The sequence below is a fragment of the Mauremys mutica genome, chromosome 1 (genome assembly GCF_020497125.1).
Source record: "Mauremys mutica isolate MM-2020 ecotype Southern chromosome 1, ASM2049712v1, whole genome shotgun sequence".
NCBI classification, from domain to species: domain Eukaryota; kingdom Metazoa; phylum Chordata; order Testudines; family Geoemydidae; genus Mauremys; species Mauremys mutica.
The window spans coordinates 6,001,221-6,017,775 of NC_059072.1; the positions used below are offsets into that span (position 1 = coordinate 6,001,221).

Here is a 16,555-nt window from a genome sequence, read left to right on the forward strand (position 1 = left end):
AGACCCTGTTGAGTGCATTCCTCACTCCCTCCAGGAAGGGGAGACCTGTGCATGAACTCATCCCACCACCTTGGATGCTGGGGTGAAGGGGATAAAATCCCTGGTGAGGAGAAACTGGGATCTTTCTACTGTCTGGACTCTGAGGGGCAAAGATTCCTAAACATAAGCAAGAGATCCCCATGCTGCTTGGCCTGAGCTGCTTATTAGAGATGCTTCTATTCCCTTTTCAACTTTAAGACTGTAACTCATTTGTGTGTGTGTGTGTGTGTGTTTCCTGTTTTAGCAAAGCAATTATATATTCACTTGTAAATCACTCTAATTTCTTTCCCCCCCCCTTAATAAGCCATTAGTTAGTTTGTTACAGGATTTGCTACAAGCGTTTGTCTTCAGTGTGAGATTTGAGTACAGCTGACCTGGGGTAAGTGACTGGTCCTTTGGGACTGAGAGTAACCTGAATATTGCTGTGATTCTGGGTGTAAGGGACCGTCTGTCACTAAGACCAACTAGCTGGGGTGGCAAGACACACTAGAGTGCCCAAAGGGACCGTCTGTGACTCCATGGTAAGACTCTTCTAGTGCTTTAGGAGTTGACACTTAGTACTGGGTTGGTGAAATCTCATTACAGAACATACCACCCGTTCGGGGTGTCTGCCCTGCTTTTTGATAGTCTGTCCTGAGGTTGGCACTCATGGTCGTGAGCCACTCCAAACAGCTGGAAGGGCATATCGAGTGGGGTCCTGTGGGGATCTGTCCTGAGTCTGGTTCTATTCAATATCTTCATAAATGATTTGGACCATGGTGTAGGTAGTACGCTTATCAAGTTTGCAGATGATACCAAGCTGAGAGGGGTTGCAAGTGTTTTGGAGCCAGGATTAGAATTCAAAATGATCTTGGCAAACTGGAGAAGTGGTCTGAAATAAATAGGATGAAATTGAATAAGGACAAGTGTAAAGTACTCCACTTTGGAAGGTAGAAGCAATTGCACAAATACAAAATGAGAAATGACTGCCTAGGAAGGAGTCTGCAGAAAAGCTTCTAGGGGTTACAGTGGATCACAAATTAAATCTGAGTCAACAAGGTAATAAACACTGTTCCAAAACAAAAAGCAAACATCATTCTGGGCTGTATTAGCAGGCGTGTTGTAAGCAAGACGCAAGAAGTAATTCTTCCGCTCTACTCAGCGCTGATGAATGGACTATTAGGTGGATAGAAAGCTGGCTAGATCGTCGGGCTCAATGGGTAGCAATCAATGGCTCCATGTCTAGTTGGCAGCCAGTATCAAGCAGAGTGCCCCAGGGGTCGGCCCTGGAGCCGGTTTTGTTCAATATCTTCCTTAATGATCTGGAGGATGGTGTGGACTGCACCCTCAGCAAGTTTGCAGATGACACTAAACTGGGAGGAGTGGTAGATACAGTGTAGGGTAGGGATAGGATACAGAGGGACCTAGACAAATTAGAGGATTGGGCCAAAAGAAATCTGATGAGGTTCAACAAGGACAAGTGCAGAGTCCTGCACTTAGGACAGAAGAATCCCATGCACCGCTACAGGCTGAGGACCGACTGGCTAAGCAGCAGTTCTGCAGAAAAGGACCTGGGGATTACCATGGACGAGAAGCTGGATATGGGTCAACAGTGTGCCCTTGTTGCCAAGAAGGCTAATGGCATATTGGGCTGCATTAGTAGGAGCATTGCCAGCAGATCGAGGGAAGTGATTATTCCCCTCTATTCAGCACTGGTGAGGCCACATCTGGAGTATTGCATCCAGTTTTGGGCCCCCCACTACAAGAAGGATGTGGAAAAATTGGAAAGAGTCCAGCAGAGGGCAACAAAAAAAGATTAGGGGGCTGGAGCACATGACTTATGAGGAGAGGTTGAGGGAACTGGGATTGTTTAGTCTGCAGAAGAGAAGAATGAGGGGGATTTGATAGCTGCTTTCAACTACCTGAAAGGGGGTTCCAAAGAGGATGGATCTAGACTGTTCTCAGTGGTACCAGATGACAGAACAAGGAGAAGTGGTCTCAGGTTGCAGTGGGGGAGGTCTAGGTTGGATATCATGAAACACTATTTCACTAGTAGGGTGGTGAAGAACTGGAATGGGTTCCCTAGGGAGGTGGTGGAATCTCCATCCTTAGAGGTTTTTAAGGTCAGGCTTGACAAAGCCCTGGCTGGGATGATTTAGTTGGGGATTGGTCCTGCTTTGAGCAGGGGGTTGGACTAGATACCTCCTGAGGTCCCTTCCAACCCTGAGATTCTATGATTCTATGATAAGGCCTCAGCTGGAGTATTGTGTCCGGGTCTGGGCATCACACTCTGGGAAAGATGTGGGTAAACTGGAGAAAGTCCAGAGGAGAGCAATGGAAATGATTAAAGGTCTAGAAACTGTGACCTACAAGGAAAGATTTAAAAAATGGGTTTGCTTAGTCCGGAGAAGAGAAGACTGGGGGGACCTGAAAACAGTCTTCAAGTACGTACAAAGTTGTTATAAAGAGGAAGGTGATAAATTGTTGTTCACATCTCATGCGAACTAGTCAAACCTCCTTAGTTTGCAAATACTGGGCCTGATCCTCAGAGGTCCTGAGCACCCTCCATGCCCGCTCACTGCAAATCCGATGTGCTCTGTGGGCAGCTTGAAAGATGCATTGTTCTAACCGCTAATCCTGCACAGTTGCCCTGGGATCTGAGTCAGACTGTGAGGGATCAGGCCTGGCTGCAACAGTCACTCTCCTGCCAACCCAACAGGCGCAGCTGGGCTACAGCAGGCTCCTGATTGATTGCACCACCTGATTGTTAGGGAGGGCAGCAGCTCTCTCTGGCTGCTCAACGTGTTCACCCCCACAGCTGCGACCCTCCCTGTGCCGGCTGCTCCTCACCTGGCTCCAGCCCTGCTCCTAGTCCGGTCCCCACCTTCCTCGGCCCGGGGCTTTGCTACCTCAACTTGCTCCTGGCTCTGGCTTCCTCTCCCCGACTCTGATTCTTGACTCCAGGCCGGACCTTTGGTGTGCCTTCTGGTTTCTAATCCTTGGCTACTGATTCCTGGGCCCAGCTCTGACTCCTGGTTGTGGCTACTGCTTCTTGACTTCGGCCTGGCCCTGAGATTGGATCCCCTGCCCAGCTCCTGCTTTGACCATTAGGCCTGATTACCCATGGCCCAGTCTCTAACACAAACTGGGTTCATCCTGGTGTCTGCAGCTTCACCAAGAACAGAGAACCTGCTGGCCATACTCTGTCCTTGGTTATACCTATACCAACGTAGGGACACATTTCCAAAAGGGACCCTACCTGCCCTTCAGTTGTGTACCTGCAACTCTGAGCACACAAAAACGTACACGTGCACTGTTGAGCACTATTTCTATTCTATTCTATATAGGTTTTTATACCACACTCATCACCAAAGTACCTGAGCGCCTACCAGTTGTGTATTAAGGACCATGACTACACATCTGTCTGTCATACGCTGTTTGTTCTCTCATCCTCCCCCCAGAGGGAGGATCACAGAATGTAGAACTGGAAAGGACCTCGAGAGGTCATCTAGCCCAGTCCCCTGCACTCAAGGCAGCACTAAGTTTTATCTAGACCAGTCTAGATTTCTATCTAGTATTGTCCAACCTGCTCTTAAAAATCCCCAGTGATGGAGATTCCACAACCTCCCTACGTAATTTGTTTCAGTGCTTAACTACCCTGACAGTGAGGAAGTTTTTCTTAATGTCTAACCGACGTCTCCCTTGCTGCAATTTCAGCCCATTGCTTCTTGTCCTGTCCTCAGTGGCTAAGGAGAACTGCCCATACTTGGGGTGCTGCATCTGAGGCTATGTCTACACTACACAGTCTATACCAGAAAAGCGATATCACCGTTGCTATGCCAGCATAACTCCCTAGTGTAGACGCAGCCTACGCCAATGAAAGCATCCTTCCATCAACATAGTTGCATCCACACTGGAGGATAGGTTAGCATAGCTATGGATTTTTCACAGCCCTGGCCAATGTAGCTATGTCAACCTAATTTTTAAGGCTCCTGGGTGGATTTCCTATGCCTAGTCACAGTCAGAGCCTGTGGTCTCCTGGAATTGAGCTATTTCATGCCCTCCCACTTGAGTAATAATCTCCTGTATGTGACATCTCACGCCCAGAACTAAGGGCCTATAATTTTCCACAGCCCATTTTCTTATTTCCCCTTTTATTTGGCTTCCTTTCCACTACATTCCATAGATTCATAGATTCCAAGCCCAGAAGGGACCATTGTGATCATCTGATCTGACTTCCTGTGTACCACAGACCAGAGAACTTCCCTAAAACAATCCCTAGAGCAGAGCTTTTAGAAAAACATCCCGTCTTGATTTAAAAATGGTCAGTGCTGGAGAATCCACCACGACTCTAGGTAAACTGTTCCAATGGTCAATTACCCTCCCTGTCAAAAGCGTGCACCTTATTTCCAGTCTGAATTTCTCTCGCTTCAGCTTCCCGCCACTGGTTCGTGTCAGACCTCTGTCTGCCAGACTGAAGAGCCCATTGATAAATATTTGTTCCCCGTCTGGATTCTTATCGATTCGGTTCTCTCACTAGCATTCCTTGGCCAGAGCAGTGGCTCATGAGTTTTGTGCTCATTGCCAGTTTCAATGACCCCAGAATTATGCTGCCTTTTGGTTCTGCTAGTTGTTCTGAACCTGAACTGCACCTTGGCGTGAACTGTAGGATGTGAGTGATAATTGGGCCCAAATGTAGCTTACTTTTCTTTGGCACCTAGTGCTATGGTGATGAGAGTCACATAAGTAGGCAAACCGGCCATGTCTCACTAGAAAAGGTTTCTCAGTAGAGCTACACTGGCAAACCCTCCTAGTGTAGATGCAGCTTATACCGGCAAAAGAGCTTTTGGCAGTGTAGCTTGAATTGGTTCCCTGAGCAAAATAAGCTATAGTGCGAAGAGTACATTTATTGCAGATACAACTGTGTCAGCGCTAGGGCTGTTGCCAGTATCGAAATGTTTAAAACAAAAAAAAAATCACACCACTAACTAACATTACTGCACTGGCAAAAGATTCCAGTGCAGACCTGACCATAGTATCTTCCCCACCAGAGTCCTAAAGTACTTTACAGAAAACATTGAAATGCAGTTACTTGTTGTCATTGAAGAATCAAATACTTTGCACTTGTAGGGACACATTCTCCCTTCCAATCGGATCCTTTTGTTCCATTCTGGTTGCAAATGTCCAGTGGATACTTCCCTAGTGGAAGGGAACTCTCTAGTCATGCAAAGCCAGCAGAGCTGGCTCCTTTGCTAGCTGCCTTCCTGCCCCAGCTCTGCTCCACTAGTGGAAGGTCTTTTAGGGACCCTAGACCAGTGGTCTAGGCTTCTCTAATTTGTGTTAACTGGTTTTTCTGATGTGCCCCTCCTGCCACTCTGTTATGCCAAGCAGCACTCAGCTGCAGGGGATAATCATTCTCCCATGATGGTGAGGTGAGATGGCTTGCAAACATTAGCTAAGGCAGCCTCCTTACATCTCTCTCTCTCATTTTTTTTCTCCATTTAAAAGACGAGAAACTGAGGTAGAGAGAGATTACAGTGCTGTTGTGGTCAAAAAAGTGTGCAAAACTACGACCTCCCTTCTGAGGGGAGCTGCCCCCATGCATACACAGATTCATGGGTATTGCCTGGAGTGTCAAAAATACCTTTTTACTACTTGGCTGAGTCAGCCCAGCTCTGGGGGAAGGAGCTGGACTCCATCCCGCCTCCCACCTGTGTAACTTGCAGTATGGTTTACTAGGCTCCGATGGCAGTGTCTTTATAGCTAGCAAAACCCAGCTTGACTTCCAGATCCCAGGTTGAATTTGCAGGGCATGCAACTAGAAAAAGAAACTGAGGGTATGTCTACACTTGCAGCTGTACCGTGCTGGGAGTTAAACCTGTCTTTGTACAGCTGAGCAGGGAAAGCGCTGCAGTCTGTCCACACTGATAGCTACCAGCGCACTGTCGTGGCCACATTTGCAGCATCTGCAGCGGCATTGGGAGCGGTGCATTATGGGCAGCTATCCCAGCGTTCAAGTGGCTGCAACATGCTTTTCAAAAGGGGGGAGTGGTGTGGAGTGAGATAGGGAGCGTGGGGGAGAGAGAGAGTGGATTTTTGGAGCCGACACTGTGTCAGCAGCTGCCTTGCAAGTTCCGACCCCCTCCCCCACCCCTCTCTCACTCACTGAAAGCAAACACAGCTAATAAGCAGCCTCCCCGAAATGGACCCCCCACTCCCTCCCTCCCACGCGCCGTGCTGCTTCTCTCCTCAAGCGCCCTCCCTCCCCCTCTCTTCAAGCAAACTCTAACTGTGGGCGTTCCAAAGGGAGCCCCCTGCCTGCCTCTGCTCATTCACAGCAAACAGTAGCTGTGTTTGTTTTTTTGATAAGCAGCTCCGGGAGCCCAGAGTTCACAACAAAATAAAGAGAGGCATCACAACAAAACAAAGAGAGTAATCTTTACTTAAAAGGATTATGGGAAGCTTCCGGAGGTCAGTTACAGCGTACTAAGATTATTCCCTGTTTACACTGGCACCCCAGCGCTGCAGCAGCAACGCTATACTCTTTATTCCTCTCGTGGAGGTGGAGTACAAGCAGCGCTGTAGCCAGGGAGATACAGCGCTGTATGTGCCTTGCCAGTGTGGACGGGGAGTGAGTTACAGCGCTATAAAGCCACCAACAGCGCTGTAACTCTCAAGTGTAGCCAAGGCCTGAGAAACTGTTATCTGGAGTCACTGAACAAGGATAAACAAGGAGTCCCTGTGCAGAGTGTACAAGCACTTCTGGGACATTTACTGCACTTCTGACCACCGCCTGACCTTAAGTGATTTAGCTAAGGTTACAAAGCAAGCCTTGGGAGAAACTGGAATAGGAATAAGGAGTCCTAGCTACCCAGCTTGTCCTCTAACCAGTACACACAACACGTCCTCCCTTCGCTAATGTAAATGGGAGCATTCAGTTTCCTCTGGCCTATGCTGCTGTTAAACCGCAACCTAGGAAACCGCTGACTGTATTGTGAACACATGGGGCCACTCTCGGCATCATTATAATAGGCTCCCCACCCTTTCACTGGGAGGGTTACAAGGGGTTCGCAGTGACACCCTTGAATAAAATGGGGGTAATTTCTAGCAATGCTCAGGATTGTTCAGCTAAAATAACATTCTTCTCCCCCTTCTCAAACATGGTCTTCACTTTCAGGCTGAATCTTTTCTTGTATTGATTGATTTGTAGTCTGAAGATATTTGGTTAAAGGTGACTTGCAAGACGGAAATGAGCAGCGGAAATGAATTTGTGCCCTATTGTTTGTTTCCTTATGATCATAGAATCATGGAATAGCAGGGTTGGAAGGGAACTCAGGAGGTCACCTAGTCCAGTCCCTGCATGTATCATGAAGGCCTGGAAAGCAGTTTCGGTTTGTTTTTAATTGTTTGGATTTACCTTTTGAAATATCAAGGAGTGTTACATTTTGTTGGTTCTGGCTTTGGTGAAGGACTCATTGGAGGTTTCAGGGATGTGAGCTGTCAGATTACCAAGCATGTCACTGGGATTGTTGCATTTTAACAAAGAGTGTTTTTTTTGTATCCTAAGATTTGAGTTAATTAAGTGTCAACTAAAACAAGAGCTGTAAACAGCCTGAATCAAAAATCACTTCTGCTCAATTAATCAGGGTTCACCCACAGTTTCTTGCATGTCAACTTCAATTACATTTTCTAGTTGCAGATAGAGTCTTCCTGGAAAAGAAAGGGAGGAGACCAAAGTTGCTAAGGTAAACAACACCCTCTTATGTATTTGCAATTTTCCTTTCAGTTAAAATCAATTCCCTGGCCTCCTTTTTACATCCTAAAGAAGCAAACAAAGAACGTAACCCCTTTGTGATCCACTCTGTGGATCAACCACCTTTAACCGCTTCGAATTATTTTTTCATCTTTGTGTGCCTTGCTGCTGCTTCTAGGCCAGCTGAGCTAAGGATTACAACAGCACAAAGGGCCTGCCCTATGGGGTTTCTTCTGCACATGGAACACTCAATGAAGCTGCAAGTCACACACAGAGGGGTTGCACAGCTGGGCCCCGGGGCAAACGTCCTCTTGACCTTGTGGGCCCCATCAGATCAGCAACCTCACCAAGCAACAAGACCTTCCCTTGTACTTACCAACACAATTTTGCAGATTGACTAGCTCCAAGCAAACGTCAGAAAGTTGTGGTGCTTATTAGACCTGGGCCCAGTTTATCATTTGAAACGTGCTCATTGCTAGTTACTCCAAGTAAGTAAGAACGGCCATACTGGGTCAGACCAACGGACCATCTAGCCCAGTATCCTGTCTTCTCACAGTGGCCAAGGCCAGATGCTTCAGAGGGAATGAACAGAACAGGGCAATTATTGAGTGATCCATCCAGTCCCAGCTTATGGCAGTCAGAGACTTAGGGACATCCAGAGCATGAGGTTACATCCCTGAGCATCTTGGCTAAAAGCCATTGATGGACCTGTCCTCCCTGAACTTATCTAAATCTTTTTGAACCCAGTTCTAGTTTTGGCCTTCACAACATCCCCTGGCAACAAGTTCCACAGGCTGACAGTGCATTGTGTGAAGAAGCGTACTCTCTTTTGTTTGTGTTAAACCTGCTGCCTATAAACTGGTCCTTCTGTTATGTGAAGGAGTAAATAACATTTTCTCATTCATTTTTTCCATACCATTCATGATTTTATAGACCTCTGTTATATCCTCCCTCCTTAGTCATCTCTTTTCCAAGATGAAAAGTCCCAATCTTTTTAATCTCGCCTTTTATGGAAGCTGTTCCATGCCCCAAATCATTTTTTGTTAAAATTCCCTTTACTTTTTCCATTTCTAATATAGCCTTTTTTTAGCTAGAACAACCAGAACTGCACACAGTATTCCATGAGTGGGCGTACCATGAATGTATATAGTGGCATTATATTTACTGTCTTATTATCCATTCTTTTCTTAGTGGTTTCTAACATGCTGTTAGTGTTTTTTTGAGTGCTGCTGCACATTGAGGGGATGTTTTCAGAGAACTATCGACAATGACTCCAAGCTCTTTCTTGAGTGGTAACAGCTAATTGAGACCCCATCATTTTGTATGTATAGGTGGGATTATCTTTTCCAGTGTGCAATACTTTGCATTTATCAACATTAAATTTCATCTGCCATTTTGTTGCCCAGTCACCCAGTTTTGTGAGATCCCTTGTAACTCTTCGCATTCTGTTTTGGACTTAACTATTAAGCAGAAAGGTACTTGTGAAAGGAAAGGACGGGATACAGGACTGGCCTTACCACTTACAAGGCCTGGTTAGGAATGTTTGTCCACACAAGACCATAATGATGTAGGGATTTGTACTGGTGGAACGACATCTGTGGAAGGCCATCAAGGCATGATATTGGAATAAATCCCCAAACGTAGGATTTATCTCTGTCACACCTATGCTAGAAGGTTTTACAGGTAACATTTTTGCTGGCATACGGCCGCCCATGTTTCAGTGTCACTGGAACGTATGCGCACTCATCTGCCTTTGCCAGTGCCACCTCCTCACTGCAAGAGGCTATATCAGCAAAAGACAGGCTGCACTATGGGTAAGCATCCCAGTGTGCCCCATTCAACTGTCCAGCACACAGAGGCAGCTCCAGGCACCAGTGCACCAAGTGCATACCTGGGGCAGCAAGCCACGGGGGGCGGTCTGCCAGTAGCCGTGAGGGTGGCAGTCAGGCTGCCTTTGGCAGCGTTTCTGCGGGAGGTCCACCAGTCCCACGGTTTTGGTGGCAATTCGGCAGCAGGTACGCTGAAGGTGCGGGACCGGCGGACCTCCCGCAGGTGCGCTGCCGAAAGCTGCCTGACTGCCGTGCTTGGGGTGGCAAAATACATAGAGTCAAGTATCAGAGGGGTAGCCGTGTTAGTCTGGATCTGTAAAAGCAGCAAAGAGTCCTGTGGCACCTTATAGACTAACAGATGTATTGGAGCATGAGCTTTCGTGGGTGAATACCCACTTTGTCGGATGCATGTACATGTATTCACCCACGAAAGCTCATGCTCCAAAACATCTGTTAGTCTATAAGGTGCCACAGGACTCTTTGCTGCTTTTGCAAAATACATAGAGCCGCCCCTGCCAGCACACTGCCTCGTGGGATGTTTTCACAGCGCCTTGGGGAATTATGGGAACTCAAGTTCCCACAATTCCCTTTGGTTCCTCCTGTAAACTGCTATTTTCATGCTTTTTTGAAAAATTCCCCCGTTCCTCTGTTACATCCTATAACCTGCTCTCCCTCACACTGGTTTCCAAGCTCTCCCTCTGCCATCTTGCTTTCAGAAGCATGGAGGATGCTAAACCGCTCAGTGGCGTTCTCATGTCTATTTTAGAGACGAGGCCTACAAGAAAACATTACATGGGTGAAGGGCAGGGAGAAACCTAAACTCCTCGCGGCTGAGGCTGGGGGCCAGGAATCGGGCTCATTGTGGAGAACACAACGGGAAGAGAGGTGGGGAAGAACATAGAGATAATGGGCCCAATTCTTCCTCGAAGTGGCAGCCCGGGCACCCCAATGGCATAAACAAGAGCAGAACCTGGCCCATTGTATCTAGTACTTTCCAAAAAGTGCTTTGACTCCATCAAGTATTTGCTCCTGAGATCCCCCATTCTCAAAAATGTTTGCATTTAAATGGCTCATCTAGGTATCCATACCTCATTGAAGAGAATGGCTGAGGGAGAAGTTGGATACACCTTTGCCGCTAGCTATGTGTTTGAGAGAGCGTTTTTCTGCAAGGCTGGCTTTAGAGGGCAGCTAATGGAGTCATTTACAGGACAGAGAGAAACATTCTTTTAATGATGGAGGCTTAGAATTTGTAGGAAATTGCAAAAGGGAGGAAATGCCACCTTTGATTGTTACTACACAAGATACCCCATAGCCATGAAGTGCCCCAGAGTCTCCTTGGTCTATGGACTTGTGGGAGTTCTCAAGCTAAACAGGTCATGGTAGATCACTATCTAAGGCCTTGTCTATGCTAGAATATGTAGATATACTGGCAAACCTTCCTAGCAGAGAATCAGGTTATATATGTCCCCTGAATGAAACAAACTATACCCTCAAAGGGACTTTTTCGGTGGTATAATAACATATATACTACAGCGTTTTCCTGGTATAGCTATGCCAGTTGTGTGTGTGTGGGGGGGGGGGGGAGCTCATGCTCCTAACCAACATAGCTATGGCAGCAAAACCTTTAAGCCTAGATCAGACCTAAATGAGAGATGTCCAAGAAAATTTAAACGAGGGTGCGTTTCCAATCTGCAGATATTTACCCTCCATGAGGTGGTTGTGATATTTTCTGGAGGATGAGCTGACTGATCCATAATTACTAGTGATTTTTAATCTTGCGAGCGGAGTGTGCATTATATTCCTACTTTACTGAGGCACAGAGCAGAAGGAAGGGTGGCCAGGGACTAGAGTGCTAGACTGGGCTGAGGAAACTCAGGTCCAATTCTTTGCTATGCCACAGACTGCTTGTGTGTGACCTTGGGCCAATCACTTCATCCTCTGTCCTTAGTTCCCCATCTGTAAAATGGGGATAATACTTCCCTATCTCACAGGTGTGCTGTGAGTATCGATACATTAAAGACTGAGAGAGGCTCAGATGCTGTGGTATTGGGGACAATATAAGGACCTTAGATGGATGGAATTGGGCTCAAGAAGGGATGGGTGTTCTCATCAAAAGCATTTTTGAATGTAGGTGTTTTTGGAAGGGATAAGGAGATAAATATGCAGAGAATTCCCAAGCTACCTGAATAACCAAATGAGTATTTTGTTGGTCACGGAAGAGAGGTTTCAAGGAATTTGGGAAATATTGGCAGTGAATATATTTAACCATACCCACACCCAGGGACAAATGTCAGAGTTATCTGGCCATCTGGTCTCCTTTTCTTTAATTAAATGAATGAAACCTATGATCACACAGGCCGGCCCAGAGACATTGCCAGAACAAATCAATAGCTGTAGGAAAATCAGATTGCTCATCTCAAATGCACAAATGCTATTAAGCAGAGACAGTCTGAATCATCTTGAGTTCATGTCTATAGTGCACTGGGTGCCATAAAAAAGCAAATACTGTAGGAGGGTATTGACTTTTCCTGTGTTTAGAATATATATAGTATATATCAGTAAGATGACTACAGCATCTATATCCATCAGCTGACTTATGCAGCATTCATCCCCATGGTATCTGAGTGTGTCACGACATTATAAATTGTATACACCCTCTCTTTTTTTCCTACCACAAATCTGCAGGAACTTGACTTAGGGCATGTCCATGATAGATATGATAGAGGTCTATGATATCATGACAGGTGTGGAGGAAGTGTTATTTACTCCTTCTCATAACACAAGAACTAGGGGTCACCAAATTAAATTAATAGGCAGGAGGTTTAAAACAAAGAAAAGGAAGTATTTTTTTCACACAACGCAGTCATCTCATGGAACTCTTTGCCAGAGGATGTTGTGAAGGCCAAGACTATAACAGGGTTAAAAAAAGAACTAGATAAATTAATGGAGGATAGGTCCATCAATGGCTATTAGCCAAGATGAGCAGGGATGGCGTCCTTAGCCTCTGCTTGCCAGAAGCTGGGAAGGGGCGACGGGATGGATCACCTGTTCTCTTCTTTCCCTCTGGGGCACCTGGCATTGTCCACTGTCAGAAGACAGGATACTGGTCTAGATGGACCTTTGGTCTGACCCAGTATGGCCGCTCTTATGTTCTATACCTAGCATAGCATGGGGTCCTGGTCCATGACTCTGGGCCCTAGGGCTGTGGAAATACAAACAAATAAATAATCGTAATAAAACTATGGCTTTGAAAACCCAGTTCAATGACTACAGCTTTGACAAAGAACTGGGTCTCCAAAAGAGTAGTTTTTTTTTTTTTTCTTTAAGCATCCTCAAAGAGACACTTGCTCTCTGGGAGCAAAGAAGCAATGACAGAGCAGGGGTAGCATGTATTTTAACTTTGTATTTTGTGGTTTTAGAAGTTTAAGTTTGCGTTACCTTAATGCTTCATTTCCTAGTTTTCAAAGGTTTGGAATGTAGCTGACATTCTGGAAAGGCACGAGGCCACCCTGACTCTCCGTTAATGGAACTTTTGGCTATCTAATATTTTATGAAGCCAATAAAATTGTTTTGAAAGAAAAAAAAAGTTTAAGTGCTGCTAACTGTATCCTTGTAGACATATGAAGGTCACCAGGGTCTCCCTCAAAACAGATGTTCCTGCCTCTGTACAAAACACCAACAGATGTTGATGTATTGTTGCAGGCGAGGAGGCTCTAAGTCTGTAGAACTGCTAAGGTAGCAGAGTAGATTATGTGATGGGTTCTAGGAGTTAGAAGCGGTAGCTTCTATTCCTCCGGCTGCTGCGTGACCTTGGGGAAGTCTTTGCATACCTCAAGTTTCCCCTCCTATACTTTGACTGTTATCTATTTAGCCTGTAAGCTGCTTGGGGCAGGAACTATTTGTACTGTGCTTCACGCGGTTGTGGTTGAGGCCTCTAAGCACGATTGCAACACAAATAATGGTGTTTTTAAAAACAAATATATTGTTTGTAATGTAGGGCCCCATTCTGCAAATATTCAAGCTTTACTCACTTGAACTTTAGCGGGACTGTGCGGATGGGCTTTGTGTTTGCAAGATCTGGGCCTTACAGGCACATGTAGTTCTGGCCCTGAAGAGTTTGCAAGCTGCTCAACAGACAAACAAATCCCCCCCTCCCCATGAAAAAAAAACCCACCCCACCACGAAGATGGGGTGTGAAAGAGGTACAAGCCAAGGGGCTGGTGGGAATTCTTGCAGCTGCAGACTTGGGGAAGGAGGGACCCAGAAGCCAGGCCTAGGGAATGGCTCAGTGGCTGCACCTGGGGCTTGGGGAAACCGGCGAGCAATGGGATCTGCGCCAGTCGCCCACGTTCCTGCTGTGCCGGAACCCCCAGCCGCAGCGCCGGGCAGGTGAGGACTACACCTCCCATGGCACCCCGCGCTCCCCGCCGCCATGAGGGGGAGCGCTCGGCGCGCAGCACGCCGGGAGCTGTAGTCCTGGCGGGCCCGGCCGGCGCTCCGCAGGCCCGGCGGCGAACTCCATGTCCCGTGGTGCCCCGCGCAGCGCGGCCGCTGAGGGGAGGGGGCGGCCGGGTCTGAGGGAGCCGGAGGACGGGGAGCAGCGGCAGCGGCGATGTCGGTGCAGGTGGCGGCCCCCGCCGTGGAGCTGAAGGAGCTGGGCGGCCCCAGGGACAAGGGGGCGGCCGCCCCGTCCCGCCCGGCCGAGCCGGGGCCTCTCCCCCCGCCGGGGCTCGGCGTGGCCGGGGCGCCCTGCCCGCTGCCGGCCCCGGCCGGGGAGCGTGAGGCGGCGGCGGCCCCCGGCGCGGGGTGCGGGGCCGAGCGGCCTCCCGTGAGCGGCTGCCCCGGGCTCCCCGCGGCCGGGCTCCCCCCCGGGGCCGCCAAGGTGCCGCAGGCTTCGGCCATGAAGAGGAGCGACCCGCACCACCCGCAGCACCGGCACCGGGACGGCGGGGACGGCGGCGCCGGGCGGGAGGCGATGGTCAGCCCCGACGGCACCGTCACCGAGGCGCCCCGCACCGTCAAGAAGGTACCGTGGGGGCGGGGGGACATTCCCCTCTGGGAGGGGGACCCCTAATGCAGGACCCCGCTAGGGAAGGGGGTTCCCCATGACTGAGACCCACATTCCCTTATTGCAGAGCCGCCTTCGTACAAGAATCCCCGTTTGCTTCAGGTGGGACCCCTGGGAGAAGCACCCCTGTCCCCTGACAGGCAGGCTACGGGACAGGGACTCTCCTCCCTTGAGAGGGAAACTCTCCTTACCCCATAGGTATCTCTTTGCCCCTACGAAGGGGCTCCCACACAAGCCTCTCAGGTAGGAGAGCCCAGTTCTCTGTGGCCATCCTCCCGTACCAGCTTGCTGGGGTTGGCTGGGGGGCTTTGTTTCTCCAAGAAAGACTGGGGCTCATCTCTTTGTCTGTGAGCGAGAGCTCCCATTCTTCTGGAGAGACCTTCCTTGTGACCCCTTGACAGCATACCCTGTGTTTGGGGGACCTGACCCACCTGATCTCTCCCTCGAGAGGCCAAAAGCACTAGAACCTGAGACACTGAACTCCCTGAAGAGAGCTACTCCAGATAAACCCACTAATCCAGCCCTGGAGAGACCCCTGAGTACCCAGGTGGAGACTCTGCCATGTGCTAGCACTATAGGCACCCTCTCTTGGAGAAAGAGTGGAGCACCCATAATCTAATGCTTGCCTCCCTCCCATCTTCTTCCTTGGTCATCTTTGTTCATAGGTAACCTCACATTATTTGTAGCCCCCCGTGTGGTATCACCTTATTCCTTCATCCCCTTTTTGGAGTCTGCCATCCTTGAGAAGGACACCTGTTTTCCTTCATATTTCCTCTAAAGGACCAGTGCTTGCTTGACAAGACAAAAAACATGGTGATGGATCTTCTGTGTCAAGGATCATGACATATTTGACCTTCTAAATCTCCCAGGTGGAGGGGGAGTATTGATGTGGGTGGTGAGAGTTTCTGCCTGGGAAGAATTCTGCATCTCTGTCTCCAGGTACTTCTAAACTCAGCAGAGGCAAGGTCTGATAGAAGGGAAACAAACAATACCCAACCAGAGGGAGCTGGTCCTCCATGCAGTAGGAGCAGAGTATTCATGAAGGAGCAAAACCACCACCACCTCCATTGCCTAGCACGGTGGGATTGTTTATGGGCTGTGAATCTGTGCGGTTGCTATAGGAAGTGATCTGTTGAATGAGGATGTCTGGGAGTACATGCTGTTCCTTCTCCTTCTGCAGTGCTACTGATTTCCAGTCACTTCAGTGCGTGGGTTTGTTCCAGTGACTGAAGGGTTGTCTTTGCATTTATTAAACTAGGTTTACACATCCACAGTCCTTTTGGTACAGTCGTAAGTTTAAAGCAAATGTATGCAACTTTTAAGGCAATATACAGTAGTAAAACATATATTTGCTTGGCTTTAAGAATTTCAGGCCTTGTCTTCACTAGGGAAAAAGCATATTTTGAACATGTTAACTAATCATTAATGCATGTTAAAATCCTGGTGTAGACAGGATAAGTTATAGTTTGAACGTGTTGGCTGGAAAAGTATGCTCTCTGTTAGGATTTATCTTGACTGGCTAATCTGTTAAACCTACAATTTACCTTGTCTACACTAGGATTTTAACGTGTGTTAACACATTATGTAATGTGCTTAAAATACTTTTTGTAGTGTAGGTATGACCTCTGAGGGTTAATAGCCAATACTTCCCCCCCTTTCCATTATTTTCTCTTTCTAGAAGTGTTAGTAGTAGATATTAATTTGGTTTTGCAAAAGTCTAGTTGCATAGGCAAATACTTTTTCTTTGTATGAAGATATAATTATTAACACATCACCATGGTAAAGGGTGGGTGGGTAAAAGTGCCTAAATTGGTAGATTTCAGTGATTTTGCAATGCTGTTTTAGTTTTAATGATGGAATCATAATATCTGATCAGTAGCAAAATGA

The 16,555-nt window shown here is 47.7% G+C and overlaps 1 protein-coding gene across 2 annotated transcripts in view; it reads left to right on the forward strand.

The window, feature by feature from the left end:
- Positions 1 to 14,195: 14,195 nt before the first annotated feature.
- Positions 14,196 to 16,555, forward strand: part of AHCYL2 (adenosylhomocysteinase like 2) — a 242,444-nt gene continuing 240,084 nt past the window's right edge. The window contains exon 1 of one of the 2 annotated variants that reach the window (XM_045028145.1): positions 14,196 to 14,626. In XM_045028145.1, the coding sequence (XP_044884080.1) occupies positions 14,213 to 14,626 (414 nt within the window). In that variant the 5' untranslated portion in view covers positions 14,196 to 14,212. The remainder of the gene's footprint in view (positions 14,627 to 16,555) is intronic. The other variant, XM_045028162.1, reaches the window with a different exon arrangement.